General features: G+C 31.6%; 1 protein-coding gene across 1 annotated transcript; it reads left to right on the top strand.

The window, feature by feature from the left end:
• Nucleotides 1-8,782: 8,782 nt before the first annotated feature.
• Nucleotides 8,783-12,339, top strand: LOC112755966 (uncharacterized). The gene is made up of 3 exons (XM_025804325.3): nucleotides 8,783-9,162; nucleotides 9,742-10,683; nucleotides 10,772-12,339. The coding sequence occupies exons 2-3, from the start codon at nucleotides 9,754-9,756 to the stop codon at nucleotides 11,987-11,989; spliced, it is 2,148 nt and encodes a 715-aa protein (XP_025660110.1). The 5' UTR covers nucleotides 8,783-9,162; nucleotides 9,742-9,753; the 3' UTR covers nucleotides 11,990-12,339.
• The last annotated feature ends 9,936 nt before the right edge of the window (nucleotides 12,340-22,275 follow it).

Here is a 22,275-nt window from a genome sequence, read left to right as displayed (position 1 = left end):
AATGTTGTTGCATACGTGGGAGGCTAAGAGCGCTCAAGAATCAAGATGGATAAGCCTTAGCCAACGTTTAAGTATTAGTAACGTCCCAACTTTTTTTTTTTTTTTTTCTAAACACAGATGTGATTCTATATTCCAATTCTAATTTACATGAAACAATACATTAATAGTTTTTGTATTTAATAGTTACAATTAAAAAAATTTATTTTCTTTCTCTCATGGATTGACTGAGGATTCCGATATCTTTGTTAGGATGACAAAGCCAAATGGATTTTTTGAGTGAGAATGAAGATGTACTTTATAAAAAATTTTAATGTTTAAGTCAGTCAGAGTTTATAGTAATTTTTTTATGAATTAGAATTTAAAAATATTTTTATATAATAAAATATTTATACAATTAGAGGGAAAAAATTTGATCATTGTTCTATAACTCTTCTATTTATGACCAAAAGAATGTTAAATTTTAACGCAAAAAAATTATATTTTTTTTTTGAAAAATTATAGTCAAAAGAATGTTTAAAAAATATAGTTTTAAGTAATATAAATTTATATTCTTTTAATAAATTTTATCTAGACGTAATTTTTAATAATGTAATCTAAATAATATTTAATTTATTATAATTTATTTTTATATAAAATTTTAAACATAAATTACATTAATAACAACTTTTTTTTATCAAAATTAAATTTAAAAAATCAATTTAATACAAACTCTCGTTTACCAATTTTAATCTAAATACTAGATACCCATGGGATTCAAATTTTCTTTTCTGCCCTTAGTTAATTTCTTTCCTAGGGTTTGATGCTCTTGGCCTGCTTATGTACTTTCCTTTTTCATTGATATGTTACTATCTTTCAACAAAAAAACAAAATTGATATGTTACGATCAAAAAAGAAAAAAAAAACATTGGAGTGTATATGTTAAAAATTAATTATTATACGTAATATAATTATTAAAATATATATTTAGTTTGATCTTATTTGTATTATTTATATTATTTTATGTAAATAATTAATTTTTAATACATTTTTTTAGAAAAACTCTTAAAAAATAACAATTTTTAATATTTTTAGTCATTATTTAATCAGTACAAATATTAATTATTTTTAATAAATATATATATTTTTTTAAATATAAATACAAATTATATTAATTTATATGTATAAATTATATAATTTTTATATATAAAATATTTATAAATATAAATAAAATTACTGACAAAAATAATAATATTTAACGCTATGTAACATTATTTTTTTTATATTCGTTATTTATTAACAAAAATATTTGTAGATATTTTTCTAACTCTTGTGTTTTGAAATTCGGAGTTTCTCAAATAGCAATGGATCACCGATCACTACATATAGTAGGTAATAGCTGCAGGACCCCTCTGCCTCTAGCATCTTCAAAAGGAAAATTTAGAACAAGAAGAAAATTCAACTGAAAATGTTGAATTTGAAGTGGCCTGTATTAATAGTTCCATAACACTCGTCAAGTTATTTTTATGTGAAATTATTAATTAAAAAATATTAAATAATTTAATATATTTAATTAAATTTTTATTTAACTATTTTTAATTAATACTTTTACATAAAACCACTCAATCATTTAGTTTTTCTTTATTTTTACAAGACCAATTATACAATACAGATTTTCATATATAGATATTCTCTTAGAAAGGTATAATGATGACACGTGGAATAATGCTGGAAGGTGGGGAAACAATTTGCAGTATGGTTCAGAGAGCTTGAGAGCATGATGGGAGGATTAAGGGTCCGTTTGGAAACTCTAGAAGTAGTTTTTTTTTTAACTTTTGATTTATGAAAAGTAGTAGTATTAATGTCTGGTGCAATTTTCAAAACCAAATTGTAACTTTTTAAGAAGCTATTTTGGAGTTTATAGAGAAGTTAAAAAATATGACTTCTCTCATAATACTTCTACTTTTCATTACATTTTTATAAAATAAATACTTTTAGAATTAAAAATCCAAACACAAAATAACTTATTTATAAGTTACTTTTAACAGAGTCATTTATTATTTAAGTTATTTTATCAAAAAGAGCTTAATTAAATTGGTTACCCAACCAAACTGGGCCTAAGAGACAAACCATGGTAATGACATTGGCTTGGTTTGGATATAGTGGAAGTGGATCTTTAAATGTTTGGCCCAGTAATAGAGTATTGGACTGTGATACTGGACCTCAAAGTAGATCTTTCATTGTTTGATTTTATTATTGGTTTGTTGTGTTTTTTTTTTTTTATTGAACTTTCTTAGGTGGTTCGGTCTCTAAACCTTCATCATAAATACTTTTAGAAACTATTGGACTGTGATACATTGTCTTCTTAAATAATTTTTGAACCATTAAATATTTTTGCTAACCAAAAAAAAGGAAGAAGGCTTGGTTGATTAATGCTAATGGTTCAATAACATCATGTAATTATCCGTCCAAAAAAAAATTATGTAATTAGTATGAAAATATTTTAGGCACTGCAAGGCTTGGTTTAGTGGTTGCCTTACAAGAAGATGCATCGGGTTCAAATTCCAGCTGAAAAGCTGGGTGTTGTTTAAAAATCTTTACTACTCATGCTAGTGTGTGAGTGGGTGTGTGAAATATGGATGTATTGCTTAAGATTGGGGCTGTCCAATCCGTTTGACCAAAATATATATATATATATATATATATATATATATATATATATATTTTAAAAATTATTTACATGTATAAATTAATTTTAGTATATAGTTAATTTTTAACATATCAATAATATGTTGAAATAGTTATTATTTAAACTGAATTGAATTATCTCGATTAATTTTTTTTAAAAGTTTTGAATTTTGAAAACAATCTTTTTTCTTAATTAATAGTTATGTGGTGTAATATATATCTCTATGTGCATACATGCGTGAGCATTTAACGAAAAAAGAAGATTAATATTTTAACAAAAGTAATAATTAATCCTCTAGAAGGAGAAAAATAGAAAAATAAACTTATTTTTATGTCATAAATATTATAATAAAAATATATTTTCAAATTGAGTGAGAGATAATCAATATTTGTTTATAACTTGAGTTTTATTTTTTTTTTCTTCAGTTTGTTTCTCATGCCAATATTTAATTTTCTCTTTTTTGTCAAGTACAGAGTGCAAAAAATTTTAAAATTAAATTCTGAATTAAAAAAAAAAACAATCATTTCTCTTTGCTTCAAAATAAATTTATTTAATTTTGTCTATTATTTATGAAATTATAAGTGCTATTTGATTGTTGATACTATGTTTTATGGTTAAATTAAATCCTACTGTAATATTAGAGATTTAGGTTAAATCATGAAATGTAAACTTTCTAAAAGTTAAGAATTTAATAGAATTTGGATTCTGCTTACAATTTTCAAGATGAGTTTTAAGCTAAAATCTTAAAAAATGATGAGATTTAAGCTATACTCTTAAAAATATTTAAAAAAAAAGTATATGCAAAGCAACATGTATGTATATGTGAGTGAGTGAGATTTACAAATCACAAAGAGAACTTGTAACGGTGGTGAATTATCAACTTGTCATATTTTGATATGTGAATTAAATTTTTTTATATAATATGTATAATGTATTCAAAATTTTAACATGATAATATTTATTGGTTGTCTTTTTTTGTGTCTTTAATTTTATTGGATCCAAATTATAATAAAATGTTTAAATTACGAGAAAAATGCTAAAATGTAACTATGGTACTACCATAAGAAAAAAACAATAATTTTAAAATATTTTGTATAGTAATCAAATCTTCAATTCCTTCTTTCCTCAATTGATTTCAAACCATTCGGCAGATACAATGAATAAGAAAGAAAAAACAGCAAGAATATTCCATTTCTATTTTCTATTTTTAGGCTTCGGCGATACAAACATCGTCTCCAAGAATGGCATACCTAGTAAAGCGCTGTCCTGGGGTCCTCAACTCTTCTTCGTTGGAACCCAAATTTGGAAAAGTTCTGTTAGGTTCTTAGTAGCAGTCGGCGACCTTTTCTTCTTTTACTTCACATAGCTTTTCGTCTCCTTGGTAGCTGGAAGTTCTCCAAAAGTATAAAATGGACTAAAATGTCACTTGATCACCTTGTGGCATCCAAGTTGCACGAAAAGAATCTCTTCGTTTTTTGCTACTAAAAGCTCTATTGATCCCTGTAACCATGAAACATTTTTTCCTTGACCTTGATTCAACTGTTTGTGTGTTTCTTAGTACATGAGAACTATTCATAAAAAATTCAGAACTCTACAAAGGTAACCAAATATTCACTCCAAAGCCGATATATCTTACTCTATTTCCTGCAATTCGTAAGCAGTAGGTTTAGCATCAGATTACTTTTGATAGGAATGTAAGTAAATTCAAAGCAAACAAGAATGGGCTTAGCTTACCTGATGACATATTGTGTATTTGAAACTTCGACTTGACTGTAATTGAAATTAGGCTTTACAACCTTTGAACAAAGACAAATATTATGAAAGAAAAGTGCCATCATCACATATTTTTTCCTTTAAATAACAAAACATGCAGCAAGAATTCATAAAGCCTGAAACTTAAGTATAGAAGTCTAGAGTTACATGAGGCAGAGAAAAAAATTCGCCTTGAACAAATCTTGACTTGCATCGCAGACTTAATATTTAAAATAAAGTAGAGCCATTACATGACATTAGACTGTCGACAAAGCAACAGGTCAACCCTTGTGGCACAATCTTATATTAAAATTAAGCACTCTGAAATAAATAGCTTCAAGCCCAAAGGAATTTAACATGATGGAATATTATAACAAACCAAATCAAGTTCACCCCCTACTACTATATACAAATCTAGAAAACTAAGATCCATTAATAACATTTTAACCATTGAATTATACGAGATATAAGCAGCACAAGTAGGTAACAGAATTAGAGACTAGGAAAATGATAAGATTGACAGACTTATTAGATTTACTTTACAATCCTCAGAGTTTAATTTGTGGAAGCAACTAAATATGGAAGGAAGAGTTGAACGTTAGACACTTGTTAATCACATCAGCATGACATTTTGAATACTATAAACTCGAACAGAGCAAAAACAATAAAATTTATACCTGCAGGAAAGTGTTCGATTTAGAATAAGAAAGACATTGTGGGTCTCAGTCAAAAGCTTGATTCAAGGCGTCAACAAAACATTGCTGTCCGTTTCAAAAACTTCAGCCCCTTAGCGCCTCAGGATGGCAGATCGAGCCCCCTTCCATTCCGTGGCATGCGGCAAAGGTAATTGAAAACGAATCAAAACAATGAATAGGAGGGCTTTAGGTCTCCAGCGAAGCGAAAGGAAAGACTATCTGATCCCCTCCTCATCGCCAAGTCTGAAGAAAGAAGCAACCGAGACAACCAAGAACCTGCTACAGGAAGCCTACCCTCTCGGGTAGATAGGGCTCCGATCAGTGTGGGAGGAGGGAATCTCTGGTTCTATCGAACATACAGGTGGTCGTTTATTTTTGTGGTGAAGATAGTCCTAATTTAGTGTTTTTTCAGTTATGGACCAAACTAGAACAACCGTAATTACCGATTATGCCGGCAGCAAAAGCGTGAACGGCCATACGCAAGCAATGCAACGCCCACAAGGCTATGACATGAATCCGCGTCTTTGATCAATATCGGTTTCCAGACGTGATCCTCTGCAACGGCATTATCACAGCAATTGTATCCCTCTCCTTGCAACCTAGGGTTTCATTTTTGGGGAGATCTTTGTTTTTACTTCACCCTCTATGGATACTGCTGAACCTGCTTTTTCCTATTTTTTTTTTCATTCACAAAAAAAAAATCAAGTCTTTTTTGGCTAACCAATTCACTGCTGTTAAAGTCCACTTTAACAAATCTATCATCTTACATTTAAATCAAGTAAGTTTGATTAACTGGCTCAACCACCCTTAAAACAGACAAATTTTACAAAATAACACTAAGTATCAATTTCATATTCACTCAAAAAAAAAATATCTATAAATCTGTACCAATTTGCATCAGTACCATAAATTAACCCTCTTTATAAACACGTGATAAAAGTTTATCGGTTTAAGCCTTTAATTAATGCAATAATGAGCGGCTTTTTAAAATTTCGTGGGAACCTTGATTACCAAAGAAGAAATAATTTGACATGAAACTATTTTTTAGTGGTCAACAATTGCATGTTGTGCTGCCTCGGAACTTTATTGTTATAGATAGTGATAGAAATATATTGAAAAATACTATCAACCGTTAAAATTAATTATTTAATATAAATATATATTAATTAATTTTAATAGTTTTTTTTTTTTTACTGAACATAACACAAAGAAAAAAGACCTAAGAAAAAGAGTAGTACTCTTTTCTAATAATAATGTCTAAATTATTAGGAGGCAGTAACCATTCTAGATACACTTGCTTGTTTAAAACAGCAGTCTTAGCCATTAAATCAGCCGCTTTGTTTGCTGTTCGCTGGATGAGTACTAAAGTAGCTGTCCAATTGCGCTGGAGCATCTCTTTGATTTTGTCAAGCAGACCAGAGTCATTTCTAATCATGCTGGTTGTGCCTCACGAAACAAGAAGAAACGCATCAAGATTATCAGTTTCACATATGACCTCTTTGCACTTGTAATCCCAAGCCATAACAAGCCCTCTCCAAATAGCATGAAGCTCACAACAGAAAACACTAGAAAGAGGTATACTAGCAGAACAACCTTTTATCCAGATTCCCATGCTGTCTCTAATAATACATCTAGAGCCAGCTAATTGCTCATTTTCAAAAACGCTTGCATCGCAGTTCACTTTACAGACATTCATTGGAGGTGGTTCCCATTTATATTTCAAAGAAGAAGGAATAATATGTTTTTGGTTGATAACAACATTAGAGAAATCTCGAGCAGCATGTTTAACTAAGTGAACAATTTTCTCCTTACTCCATGGATCATCTTGGTGGAAGATGTCATTGTTCCTATCCCTCCAAATCCACCAAAAAGCCGCTTCAAAGAGAAACTCATTTTTGTGGAGGTTAGAATGAATCCAAGACACAAATTCCAAACTAAAATCCTCAGCGGTCATTCCCAAATTTAAGCTAATCCAAATCTGACGAGCTTTTTGGCAAGTCCTAAAGCAGTGGTTAATATCCTCTAGAGCAAGATAATATCTCTGACAAAAATTAGAAGTAGAAATACCTCTTTGAAACCGGTAACTAGCTGTGGAAACTCCGTTGTTGAGGCAAAGCCAAAGCAGACACTTTATCTTCTCCGGTATTCTCAAGCGCCAAAGCCAAAGCCAATTTTCATTATCATTCCAGCCAAATTTCTTCTTCAGTAGCCATTTATACCCGCTTTTAGTCGAGTAGGTGAGAGTATTTGAGTTTGTCCAAAACTAACCTGTTTTATCTCCTGCCTGCTTGATAGGATCAAAGAGCATCAAATCAAGTTTAACTTCTTCCGAAATCATTGTGCAAAGAATATCCCACCGCCAATGCCCATGGTGCCAGACATCTTCTAACTTCAAGTGAGAATCAGAAATGTGCACAAAAGGAACCAAATGAGCTAGCGTTCTACATGGTCGCCAAGCATGATACTAAAAGGATTGAGACATCCTACTTGTACACCAATCAAAACCATCACGAAGCTTTTCTATTGTCTTATAAATCGCTCGCCAAGTGCTTGAAACATTATTAGAAAATTTGGGTGAAAAGCAAGAACTCGCAGATAAATATTTTGCCAACATAATTCTTATTCAAAGCTTATCTTTATTATGCAATAATTGCCAAACAAACTTTCCGAGTAAAGCAAAATTTACACATTGAGTATCTCTAATTCCCAATCCTCCATATTTTCTTGAAGTGACAACTTTGCTCCACTTGACCAAATTTAAGCAACGCTCCCCCACCTTTCCCTTCCACAAGAATTGTCTAAGCACAGAATCAATCTTTTGACAAACCGAAGTAGGAAAAAGAGTCACTTGCATCTGATAAATAGGAAGAGAAGAAGCAACAGATTTAATTAAGCAAAGTCTGCCTGCTCTGTTAAGGAGCCGACCTTTCCAACTAGCCAGCCTATTCTTGATCTTCTCTAAAGAGTCCGAAAAAATAGATCTAGCAGCTCGAGAATGATTAAGGTTCACCCCAAGTATTTGCCTAGGTCACTAGTAAAAGGAATATGAGAAATACCAGACAACATTTCCTTCCATCTATTAGAGATATTTCTAGAACAAATAGCTTTAGATTTTTCAATGTTAACCTTCATACCTGAAGCCTTACTGAACAACTCCAAGGTGTGCACAACATTCTGAACTTGACTTTTCTTCGCTTTACAAAAAAGGAGGAGGTCATCTGCAAACATTAAGTGAGAAACTCTAGGTCCCCCTCTAGAAACATCCACACCATCCTAAATACCCTCGTCAACTTGTTTGGAAATGAAACACGCCAATCTCTCCATGCACAAAACAAATAAATACGGAGAAATTGAATCTCCTTGCCTGCCCTCTGCGAGGTTGGAAGCTGTCCAATCTATTCCCATTCCAAAGGATGGAAAGATTTGAGGCCTGAACACAATTCATTACAAGCCGAATAATTAGAGAAGGAAAGTCAAAAGATTGAAGAGTGTGCTCAAGAAAATTCCAATCAACTCTATCATAAGCCTTTTCTAAATCAATCTTAAAAGCCATAGCTCCTTTTCTAGACTTTGTCCGCTTAAGAAAGTGAAGAACTTCTTGGGCGACAATAATATTATCAGGTGCTCCTCTACTATGAATAAACCCTCTCTGAGTTGGGCTAACAATCTCATTCAAAAATGGTGGTAATCTATTAATCAGCACTTTAGTCACTAGCTTAATACATGATTATAAAAATGAAGGATGAAAATAAGCGATATTGGTATCTGTTTCTTCATTTTATTTTTTTAACGTACTTATAACAATGGATGTTAGATATAAATCTAATTGAAAAAAATTATATAAGGTTCACAAATTAATTAAACAGTCAAAGACTACTAATAATATTGTAGAGTTAGAAGATTTGGCAAAACAAAGAGATCATAGATACAAGAAAATTGGAATGGAGGTTGTGACATTCGGCCAGCTAAAAAGGCGAATGTTCCTTCAAAATTCACAAGCACAAGCATTGTTCAATTAATGATTCACATTGTTTGAAGATCGCAAATTCGGTAAGCTTTTTTTTTTTTTTCCCGCAATTCTTTTACATTATAATTTTGAGATGTTGAAAACAATAATAATAATTAAGAAGGGTCACTTTACATGAATAATAATAACTCGTGTCTGAATTTTTCGCATCAAATTTGGAAGGGTTGCCGAGGCTTCAGATTTAATGGCATTGGTTCTGTTTGTAGAAGGTTTGATTTACTCAATTCAATTAGGTTAAATGTTGAGAAATCAGAAAACTGAGATGTGAAAATTTGTTGGTTGCTATAAACTACTAGTTCGTTTAGCTACCGATCTATAATTTCATCTTAGACTTGTTAGGTTTTAGTATCTTAGACTTTTTAGGTTTTTAGTAAATGATGATAGCATCTGGAATTTCAAATTGTGCGATGTCTCTTCAATTTTGTGCTTTATATGCTTATTTCTGTTGTCTTATAGAATAGGATAGAAATTAGAAATTACTCACCAGACAGCATAAGAATGATGAGTTAATAGAACTTTGAATTTTTCATTTTAGGCATATCAAAGAGTGTAAAATGATATGGTATTTCTGAAGCTTCACTTTTTTCCTTTTCTTCTTCTAGAAATTAATAAGCATGAATCCGCCCACGATAGACTTCAAGGTGGATCTCAATTCAGAGAGGGTTGAAGAAGAGAAAATGGAAGGGGGTTCTATGCTTTATTGTGATCTTTGTGATACAGAAGTAGTTTACAAGTTGGCGCAAATGTTGCTTCCAGGGCTAGCAACTTCCTGTGTTGATAGCACAGCTGGGAGCTTCAAGACTCCTGGTTCAGTGGCTGTTGATTTGAGAAAGGAAATGATAATCTATATTACGCAGAGAAGCGAAACGTTTGTCGCTGAGTCTATTGTCTTGGATGGTGGTCCTAATGGTGAAGAATCGGATCATCCTTTTGATATCATTTCTAACTTCGTTGATGACTTTGCTATTTCAAAGAGGAATTTATTTACCCGGGTTTCTGGATTGCTACTCACTGATATGAGAGAAGACAAGATTGATGACTTCATGCAGGAGATGGAACTGACTGGTTTTTGGCCACTGGAAAGAAGAGAAACGATTGCAGAGGCGATTCTAAAGAATGTTGACATCAAGAATGAATTTCATTGCGCCATGAAGTTCAGATCTGTAGATGATCTCGCTGTTCATGCTTACCATTGTAACTTCAGACCTCTATTCTGTGAAAACGAGGGATGCAATGCAAGGTTAATTGCAAAACATTTGGAAAAGCATGACTCAATTTGTCCTTTCAAGATAATTCCATGTGAGCAGAAGTGTTCAGATAGCATTATGAGGCGTGCAATGGACAGACACTGTATCACTGTTTGTCCGATGAAGCTTGTAGATTGTCCATTTCATTCGTTAGGTTGTCGATCTGCTATAGCACAATGTGTGATCGAAAAGCACTGCGCAGATGATGTTCGTTCTCACTTGTGGCACTTGCTTAAAGGCATGTACAAGCAAGCATCTGGGGAAGATCTTCAAAGACGGGTACAGCAAATTATACAGGTCAGTTTAGCTAAAGCATTCACTAGGAGAACTCATTAGATAAAGTTTTGTTATATTCAATGTTCAAACATATGGTTTCTTGTTTTAGGCATCACCAGGCAGCAGGTTAGCAGAGGCCCGGGATGTGAGATCTCTAAACTTTGTTGTCAAGGATATTGAAGCTAAGCTAGGGCCGTTTGAGTTGGGTTCTGTGAAGAAAAATAGCACAGAGACTCTCGCCAAAAACAACGGTGGGAAAAATGTTGCCACCAATGCAAATGGCAGTGAAGAAAGCACAAAGACTCCAGATTTGGTAAATTCATCACATAAAGCTGAAGTCAGTGCTGAGAAGAAAAATAGTGCAGAGACTGTCGCTAATAACAACATTGGGGGAAATAGTGTTGCCAATGCAAACGGCAGTGGAGAGAGCACAAAGGCTCTGGATATGGTAAATTCATCAAATAAAGCTGAACGGAGTCTTGAGAAGAAAAATAGCGCAGAGACTGTCGCCGAAAACGACGATGGGAGAAGTAGTGTTACCAATACAAATGGCAGTGAAGAGAGCACAAATGCTCGACATATGGTAAATTTATATACAACTGAAGTGAGTGCTGAGAAAAAAGATAGCTTAGATATTACAACCTATGAGAAGGGCAGTGAAGAGAGCACAGAGGCTTTAGATATGGTAGATTTACTAGATAACGTTGAAGCGCATGGTATCATCCATATGGATAGTTCAGAGAATACTGAGAACAAAGATGGCGAACATAGTCACATTGAAAGCAGGAAGAGCAACGAGAGGGAAACGATTCACATTGAAAGCAAGAGCAACGAAGTTGATAAACAGAATCCAATTATGGCTAGTTTATCAAATGAAGATGAAACTAGCCTTATGAACATGGACGGTGTGCAGATGTACATCAAAACCAAAGATGGTGAAGGTAATGGTGAACATAAATTCAAGGGCAATGAAGAGAGCACCCAGACAAATATGAAAAATTTATCAGACAAAGGAGAAATTAGTGCCGCAAATGAGGACAGTGCAGAGAATAGCACTGTAAATAAACATATTGAATCTAATAGCTTTGAAGATGAAGATAATGAACAAAGGATACAGAATCCAAAAATGGAAACTAACGGTAATGCACAGCACAATGTTAACAACAAAGATATCGACAATGAAGATTTAGAAGAAAAACTACAACTTCAAGCTTCAAAAGTGCAACATTTATCAGATAAAGCTCATGTCATGGATGATAAAGGATATGCTATGGAGAGTGATGTCAGTGAAAGGCAGATATACAACCAATCAAGTTCATTAGACTAGAATTCAGACTTTCGCCGAAGTTCTCTCCTGCTGAATTTTCACTGCAGAGTTTTTCAATCGTACATGAACTTAGTGCACTCGATCTTTTTATTTTTGAGCTATTTTTTCTTGCAGAATTAATATTCTCCAGTTGAGTATTGACCATTGTATCTTTTGCAGACATGCATCTGCCAATAATGTTGAATTGTTTCAAGGGGAAAAAAAAAAGAAGAAGAAAAACCATGGCTTCGTGTTGGAAAGATAATAATAGCCATATTAAACATTTTCGGTCTAAGCAATACTATTGGCAGAATAGTAACTTATTTACTATCAAATGTAGAATTTAACTTTATGTTAGAATGTTCTATCCTTTTTTCTAGTTTCATTAGAATTGATGGCAAACTCATTTTTCTTCACTAACTATTTAACTATATCTTAGACAACCTCCCAGGAAAATTGAACAGAGTTGAAATCGCTAAACATCGACGGACGATTAGTGTGACTTCTTCAGATTGGTTAGCGAGCTAAACCTAGTCCATGAGATTGGTGTCGTGCACTAAATCGTCTCTAAGATTCCAATTGCACCAATTAAGTCCTTGAGATTGACAAAAGTGTATCATATTAGTCCCTGACCCATTTTTAATTAACGTGATGACATGACTTGATGACGTGGACTATTAGTGACACGTGTCACTTCATAGTTTAGACACGTGTAATGGTAGGATAATATGGTGACCAATAACACGTGGCATGCTAATGTGGATGGTTATGCCACGTGTCACAATGCAATTTGGCTATGTATCCATTTGTGCCATGTGTCACAATAATATTCATTCACGTATCATCTATTGTGTCATCATTGTAGATGTACCAAATTAGTCCCTCATTTTGTATTAAGTGGCTCATTTTAGTCTCTGAAATTGAATATCGTGCACTAAACTAGTCCTTTTATCAATTTTTTCTCCTTTTTTTTTTCTTTCTATAAATTCAAAATTTAAAATACCTTTAAATTCATTAATTTCAATTCTATATTTTCACATGTTATTCAAATACAAGTGCTTATCTTTTATAAAATATTTTTCTCTTGCGGATATCCCTAACCGCCGTCTTGGAGTTGACGTGAAGGCATTTCAAGCAGTCTCACTACCATCTCCGACCTCTTTCAATACTTTTATAAAATATTTTTTCTCTTGCAGATACCTCTAACCGCCATCTTGAAGTTGATGTGAAGGCATTTCAAGCGTCTTCACTACCATTTTCGACCTCTTTCATCTAGACTGAAGAGGTCGGAGATGGTAGTAAGGACGTTTAAAATGCCTTCAGTCTAGCCCATTTACACACAACGAAAACGTGTATTTCATAAGAACAAAAAAATGTTTATTTTAATTATTAATTTCTTGTTAAAAACACATTTTTTTATGAAAAATGTGTCTAATCAATCATATAATTCTTTTTTTTATAATAACATACTTGTATATTACAAAAGTTACCAATGTTAAATTATCATAGAAAAAATTATATAATTAAAACTAAAATCTTAAAAATTTTTAGAAATCACTCGTATTTAAACGATATTGAAAAAATAGAATTGAAATGAGTGTATCCAAGATATTAAAAATTTTAAATTAAAAAAATGAGAAAAAACTGGTGAAAAGACTAATTCAGTGCGCGACATTCAATTTTAGGGACTAAAATGAGTCACTTAATGCAAAGTAAGAGACTAATTTGGTGCATTTACAATGATGACACAATGAATGATACGTAGGCGAATACTGTTGCGACACGTGAAAATAATGGACACATGGCCAAATAGCATTGCGACATGTGGCACAATCATCCACGTCAGCATGCCATGTGTCACTGGTCACCACATCATCATACCATTACACGTTGCCAAACCATGGAGTGACACATGTCACTGACAGCCCACGTCATCAAGCCATGTCATCACGTCGTTAATAGAAAATGGGTCAGGGACTAACATGGTATATTTTTATCAATCTAAGGGACATAATTAGTGTAATTAGAATCTGAGAAATGTTTTTAGTTTACGCCAATTTCAAAAATCATTTTGGAGTTTAATTCGAGTTTTAGCATTAGTCTCACTTGAACTAGGCTCACCATGACACCATTAGCCTTCACTTTTTGTTGTGCAGGCTCTTTTTGATGATGACACGTGTTTAAAATTATTAAATAGTAAATATTTTGCAAATCAGTTTTGTTTTTGCTATTGAAATTAAAAAAGATGAGTTGTTAATGAATTCTGAATTTAAATTCAAATTTTAATAACAAAATAAAAATATTATTTTAAATTTTATTTCGCTATTTAGAATTAATTTTAAAATAAACAATTATTTCTTGCATCATATTACAGGATAATGTGGTCATCTATTTTTTTTAATGGCAATTATTGTTGAATAAATTAGTGTAAGAAATTAGAGTAAAATATATTTACCAATCTAAGGGATAATGATTCATTTTTCAAAAGAATAAATTATTGAATAACAAAAATTATTACGGTTTCTTTTCACACAAACTAATTCTCAACAATGTTGTTCCAATAATGTTACCAAGAAATATCAACCAAAGTAATAATTTTTGTAATGATATAAATCTATATAAATTTGAAAGCTTAGAAATTATGTCATAAAATATGAACTTTTGCCAGGTACCAACATTGGTCATTTTGTTTTACTTTAAAAAATGAATATGATGCCGACAAATAAAATTATCCCAAGTAAATTTTAGCAAAGACAAATCTCCATATAAGTATTGCTATCGATGAAAAATTATTCTACTTTAAAGACATTATTTGTTTTACGATATTTTTCAATTCGGCAGACCATAAAGACAAATACTATTTTTTTTCACGGCATTTTTTAGCTCGGCATGCTGAAGACTAATCTATCACGGATTAGAGCTTCATTTAAGGGCCTGCTGCTAGCCAATGGGTTACTACACACACAAGACGGAATTCGAATCCCTAATACTTACTTAAACAAACAAGTAAGATGACCACTCAACCAACTCAAATTGGTTGAGACAAATACTATTTAAAATCAAGCGACAAAGTACAAGTTAATGTAAGAAGTTATACAAAGAACTCGAACAAAGTGACCTTAATGAGATCGGATAAAAAACTAGCGGTAAAAGTAACTTAATAAAGACTAACTACTCGAAGTCAGCGCTGTGAAAAGAAACTAATAACTTATAGAGTTAAACCCCAAAGTGGTCCCTGAGATTCACGGTTTGCACCAATTTAGTCCCTGACTTACCAATTGCACCATTTATGTCCCCGACTTTATAAAAATTGCACCAAAGTCGTCCCTAGCCACATCTCCGGGCAAATTAATGAACGCCGGCAGTGACCTGGCGCCCGCCCAACCTTCTTTCTTTCTTCTCTTCTTCTCTGAAACCCAGCCCAGCCCGCAGACCTTGACACCAACCTTCCGTCCGTCCGTCCGCCCTACCGCCGGCGACCACCGTCGCCAACCCTCCCTCCTCCCTTCTTCCTTTTCTTTCTTCCTTTTATTTCGCTAACACCAAACAAGGAATGAATTCTAAAATTCCAGTTCAATTTGGTGTTAAGCAAGAATATTCACCAAGTGCATAACCAAAATTCAATCTCAATCATCATAAAAACTTATAGAAAACTGCACAATATGAGTTACAATGCCTAATGAGAACAAAATTTGAAGCCTATGATGATCAGACATAAGATTTAACTTTCAGGCAATTTATCGAACAGGTTGTATGCATGATTCATAAACAGCAATTTCAGTTTAATGTAAGCATCAATCAACCCAAAAATTTCAACCAGCCAATACACATTCAGTCCAGAAACATAAATAATCAACTATCCTAAGTCTAACAAGATCAGTAAAAGCAGAATCAAAAGGCACTGAAATAAAAAAATAATTAGAAAAAAAAGAAACAGACACAGAGGATGGAATGGAACCTGCGTTGAGGAGTGAAAAAAGAAGATAGCGTAAAGAGCGGAGGTAGTGTCGTAGCGGCACAGAGTTTCGCCGCCGCTGGTGGTTTTCACCGGAACTGGAAAGTGCAGACAGAGGTGGCGCCACGAACAGGGTTTTGCGTACAGGAGGAAAGAAATGGAGAAATAGGGAAGAAAGAAAAGGAAGAAGGGAGGAGGGAGGGTTAGCGACGGTGGTCGCCGGTGGTAGGGACGGACGGACGGACGGAAGGTTGGTGTGGAGGTCTGTGGGTTGGGCTGGGTTTCAGAGAAGAGAAGAAAGAAAGAAGGTTGGGCGGGCATGGCTTCTCACCTGGCCGGCGTTCATTAATTTGCCCGGAGATGTGGCTAAGGACGACCTTGGTGCAATTTTTACAAAGTCGAGGACATAAATGGTGCAATTGGTAAGTCAGGGACTAAATTGGTGCAAACCGTGAATTTCAGGACCACTTTGGGGTTTAACTCATAACTTATAACTCAACAAAGTTGCTGAGACCCGAAGTCGTGCAAATTATATTCAACTCGAAAAATTTAGCTTCATTTCAAAAGGGTTCTTTGACATACAAAAATTCTGAGCATTACTTTATAAAATTGTGGAAATAACTAAAATAAAAGGTAAAAGTGTTCAAAAAGCTACCAACTATTACAAAAAAAAATTTAAGTGTTATATAAAACCCACAGATCAATCATTTTAGACATCTAAAATAAGGAGAATTCAAGATTTCTCATCAAATAGCTGGTTGAGATCCTCTCCCGTAACAACATCCTTTCCCCTAACACGAGAAGTCGAAAGGATCATGAAAACCGACACTACCAGAATAGTATATTATTATTATTATTATTATTATTATTATTATTATTATTATTATTATTTATTTTTTTCTTACGTTAGTAAATAATATTTATGATTAAAAAAAATATATAATTAGAATTTTTTTAGTTTAATTAAACAAATTTTTGTAAGCATATTCAACTTTTATATATATTAAATATAATAATATTTAATAGTATAGTATTTGTTATAACAATGACTAAAAATATTAACTCAAATGAGCAAGATTAACCTAGGTATATTGTTCGAATCTCAAATCTGAATTTGCTTCATTATCTTAGGACTCAATAGTCAACATAGATGAAGTCTACGTATCCCATCTTAAATTGGCTCAAATTAAATTTCTGTTGTTAGTTAGAGATGATAATGGATATTTGTGTGGGCGCGGCGGACTTCCTTTTTCTCGTCCTTTACTCCTATTTTAAAAAAAAAAATCCTTTGTCTCCTCTATATCTTCGTCGCAAGTCCGTATTTAATTATTCTCTTAGGGAATGCAGATACTCATAATTATCTATAGATAATTTTTGAATTTTTTTTTAAATTAACATAAAAAATCATAATATGATAATCATAAAATAATCAATTCAATATAATTCAACACAATTCATAATATATTCATTATGAAAAATAACATTTTAAAATTAAAAATATGAAGAGTACAGTGTTAATAGCAAATGAGAACTTAAAATTATATGTAAGCAAATTAAATGATGTATTTAATGTGATTTGCAAAAAAAAAAAATTCTTGTTATTCAAATATAATATACGTTTTATTATATTGTACGGAATAATATTAGTTCTAATTTATATATTATTATTATTGGATATTAAAAATAAACCGTGTTTATATTATTAGTATTTTTCTGACCTTCTTCAATTCTAACTGTGATTAGGTCTAAAAACTCGTTCACCTCATTAGAAATAAATATAATCTAATAAGTTTTTATCTGATGGTGTTATACATTGGAATAATCATAGGAGAATTATCTTTAACGAGTTAATGGTACAATGTTTAGTCATCACAGGAGTATTTTTACACAAAATTAGCAATCAATTATGCATGACTTCTAATGAAAATAATATATTCAACATGAATATTGTTTATTAGGTAAAAGATAATAAATTGGCAAAAAAATTATTACAATGAGTATACTCATTTTAACAAATATTCTTCTATCCAATATTATAAAAAAATCAATACACTGGTCACCTTAATTACTACAGATCAAACTTTCATCGGTAGCGATAAGATGCTTAAATTGAGTCATTTCTAAGCTTTAGTATTCATCAAACAAACAATCAATGAAGCATTCATCTATGCCTTCTCTTTTTTAGTACATTTATACATAAAAAAAATTATACATAAAGAAAAAAGAAAAAAAAAAAAGAAGAGTTGAAATAATAAGAGCTTTAAAAATGATGATTTTTAGAACAACTCCAATGAAAACAATTTTAGATATCAATTTTGATCTGTACAGTAAATGAACTCATTTAAAATTGAAACTTGCATTGGATAATAGTATGAGTAAAGAGATACCATATCACTTTACAACAACAAGAATGAAATATTGCCACTTGTTTAAACTCATCCATTAAATAAACATTAATAATGTTACTGTAATGTTGTTTTATTGTAACATTGTAACAAAGACTCAATTAAAATTTACTCAAATAAATTAGATGTACTTATTTATACTTTTCATTTTATTACTTTATTTTTTATTATCTTATCAATTTGATAGAAAAATAGATCCAAATTAATTTAATGTAATTTTTAATTATTTATAAAATTTTAATTTTTCTCTCAATCTAAAAATGGTATATAATTATTAATTTCATAATTTTATACTTTTATTTTAGTTACATTTTCACAATTTAATTAAATTTATTTAAAATAATAAAAAATTTTAAAATTTAAATTAAAATGAAACTAAGTATTGGAGTAATAAATTTTACATTAAATTTTAAACCAAGTCTTATGATATATAGTCCACAAATATTTATGTGGTATCTTGTGAAACCTAAAATAAAATAAAATTAATATCAAGTATTAGAGACGCTCTTATAAATTTGTTTGGCCATCTATATATAAAAGACTAGAAGTTCATGATTATCTAACAAAATTAATTTGTATTTATTACATTCAATTTGAATAAGCAAGATATCATCTTATTTTAATTTTGTTCTTAATTCGCATAATTTGAATTTGACACAATAGATATGATTTGATTTGATTTAATATGATTATTAATTGAAAATATCTCAGTTGCATATTAATTCATAGATTTATTATTTTAATGACTAATAAATTTATCAAATTAATTAATTAATATATATAATTAGTATAATTAATTTGGTTTAATAAATTAAAAGAAATAAATTAAAAAATATTACCAGAATATTAAAAGAAATAAATTAAAAAATACTACCAAAATAAATTGATATAAATTATAATAAATTATGTGATATTTAAATATCTAATCAAATCAATTAGTTAATATAATTAATTTATCGTAGTAACTTATATTTAATGAGTTAAAAAAATAAATCGAAAAAAATTATCAGAAGCATGCCACATCAGCTTCATCATTAGGTGTAGAAACCCGATTTTTATATAATAGAATAGATCAGAAAAATAACATTCAGATGTGCGCATAGAAGTTATAAGATATAATAATCTCATAAAAATATATATGTATAGCCCAAGTGAAAGATTGTTAGGAAATTATTATTTCTTAATATATTTATGGGCAATACATATATTAATTATAATCACGAATTAAATAATTTCAAAATGACTTATATAACGGTGATCTCATTTATTGTCATAAATGTTTAATTAAATAAGTTATTATTACTTTTGATTTGGATAAATGAGATTAAAACTAGAGATAATATTTTATTTGGATTTTAGGGTTTAATGAGTGTCACACTCAAATATAAATAATGACTTCAGAATTTTGGTCTCCAACGTATCAAACCCACCTCCGTAGCTCTTTTCCTACAGACAGAAGATTTTGGTTGACAAAAATTAAAGAACCACAAAAGCCAAGCTCTCTGATCTCAGTCATACTCTCGAATGAAGGGAGGCTTCTGCACTCTCAGTTATATTTTTTAATAATTTAACATGGATGATCTTGAGGTTGAGAAATCCTAAAATTTTTAAATAAAATAGAATTTTTATTCAATCAAATAATGACAAAATCATTTTATTGAATTAAATTATATTAATGTGATCATTGGATGATAGAGAATGTTAGAAAAACAAATAAATAATATTTTAAGAATATAGAAATATTAAATTGTCATTTCAATTTACTTTTTTAATCAATGACAATAAATATTTTAAATTAATTAAATTTTAAAAAATGATATAACTAAAATGATTTTATTTATTCAAAAATCTTTTGAACATAAATGGTTCAATTAGAGGTTGACCATTGAGAATTGAATATAATATTTTTAAATTTGTATTTTCAATAAAAAGATGTATTTAGTTTTATCCATCCTAAATAATTCTATATTCACTATTTCTTATCCATCTAAATTGTAACACCCTACCACACAGAGCTTTACACCTAGAATGTAAAATAGAGGTGGCGATGCACTACGACCTCTAAAATAAAATATATAGTATAATAATTGAAAGGATTTAATATACGAGGAGTCTTGATGAAAATATAAAGCAAAAATCGTAAAATATAAAAGCACAACGTTCAGAAAATGTGGTTACTTGCGTACGAAGAAATCTAAAGTCCACTATCATAATTATACAAAAGATAAGAGTAGAAGATCAAAGGTACAAAATAACAAGTTCCTAATTCAGCTTGCGAAACTAAGGCTGGCCGAAAAATATTTATGTATATATACACATAGTCCCAAGTCCCAAAATGCACATACATAAATCCTAGTTCTCCATAAAACCTCTAAAAGGTACATAAAACAAGCATTCTTATACACAAGAGGAGAAACTATAAATTTACATATAATAATATCAAAATAACAAAAGAAAACTCCAAAGTAAACCACTTCGCCGCAGAAACTCTAGACACCTACCAATGTGCCTCTCGACCTGCATCTGAAAAACGACAACACAGTATGAAATGAGAATCGGAGGTTCTCAGCATGGTAAATGTGCCACGCACATAAGATATAAGGTCTTGGGAATGCCAGAGGCAATTTTAGAATGCCAGAGACAATCCTATAATGCCGACATTCAGATTATAAAATTTAAGAATTAAAAGTGAAACCATAAATAAGGGTGGTTTTCTAAAAATTCCTAAACTTAACCAAATACTTTAACCTAACCCTCCATCATCCTCTTTCCTCCAAAACCTCCATCACCAGTATAATCACATAGACAAGCAAGCAGACAATAACAAACACAATTAGGACACAAGTAATGCAAGGAGCACGTATACAAGTAAGCATATGAAAGTCACATAGGCATTCCCAATTAAAGCATGAACAATCAATTCAAGCAATATGCTTATGATGCATGCCTGTCCTATGGCTGTTTATATCAACTGTCGGTTACTTAGCCATCCCGACATGTCCTGGTAGCTAACCATGGACAGTACACCAAACACGGAGCAAGTGGGACAACGTCGCAACCCTTGCATCTTACCCACGTACCCGGAGCAGGGGACAACTTCACTCTACCTCTTATCCAGGTGGCATATAGCTCTCAACTCGGAGCAAGCGGCGACAGAATTTCACCCTTGCATCTTATCCGGAGCTTTAAACTCTTAACCGGAGCAAGTGGATACACCACTGCATCTTACCCGGCAATCTCGCCTCTTACCTGGAGCAAGTGATTAACACCACTGCGTCTTACCCGGAGGCACATCATAATCAATTTCAGTTTCATTATCATTATAATTCATTCACAATCATCTATAACCAATGCATAATCATCCTTTACAACCACGGCATCACATATACTTCAGTTCTCTGCATTTTTCATACAAAATTCATCATTTTTCAACCTTGTTTCACCCTCAAGTTATCACTCTTTTCTAGTTCCATCTCATCACTAGGCTTACTAACAAAATCTAGGACCAAAGGAATGAAAATAGAGGTTTTGAAGTTTAAAATTAGGTTTAAAATTCAAAAACCAGATTTGCTAAAACAGGGGCCATGCGTACGTGTGGGCGTGAAAAATCTTTGCTCGTGTACGCAAGCCCCTGCTCGTGTACGCATGAATCTCAACCTGAAAGGGTTGGTCGCGTCGCGAGCAGCTAGGCGCGTACACAAACCCCAGCTCACGCGTACGCATGGAAGTACGTTTTTCCAAAAGTTTTGCTGAATCAAAAACTGCAGAATTTCATTTTGGGACACTAAACTTTCGACGCGTATAACTTTTTTTCGTTTTCAATCCTTTTTCTTCCATTCTTTGAACGGCATAAACTTCTCGGACCCAATTTTTATATAAAACAAATTCGAAATCATTTGGAAATTCGGAAGTCAAGTTATGCTTTGCCGAAATTTGGCCAAAAATTA

Source organism: Arachis hypogaea, chromosome 6 (assembly GCF_003086295.3).
Source record: "Arachis hypogaea cultivar Tifrunner chromosome 6, arahy.Tifrunner.gnm2.J5K5, whole genome shotgun sequence".
In the NCBI taxonomy this organism is placed as follows: domain Eukaryota; kingdom Viridiplantae; phylum Streptophyta; class Magnoliopsida; order Fabales; family Fabaceae; genus Arachis; species Arachis hypogaea.
Note: the sequence above shows the minus strand (reverse complement) of the source record. Positions and strands in the feature narration are given on the sequence as shown.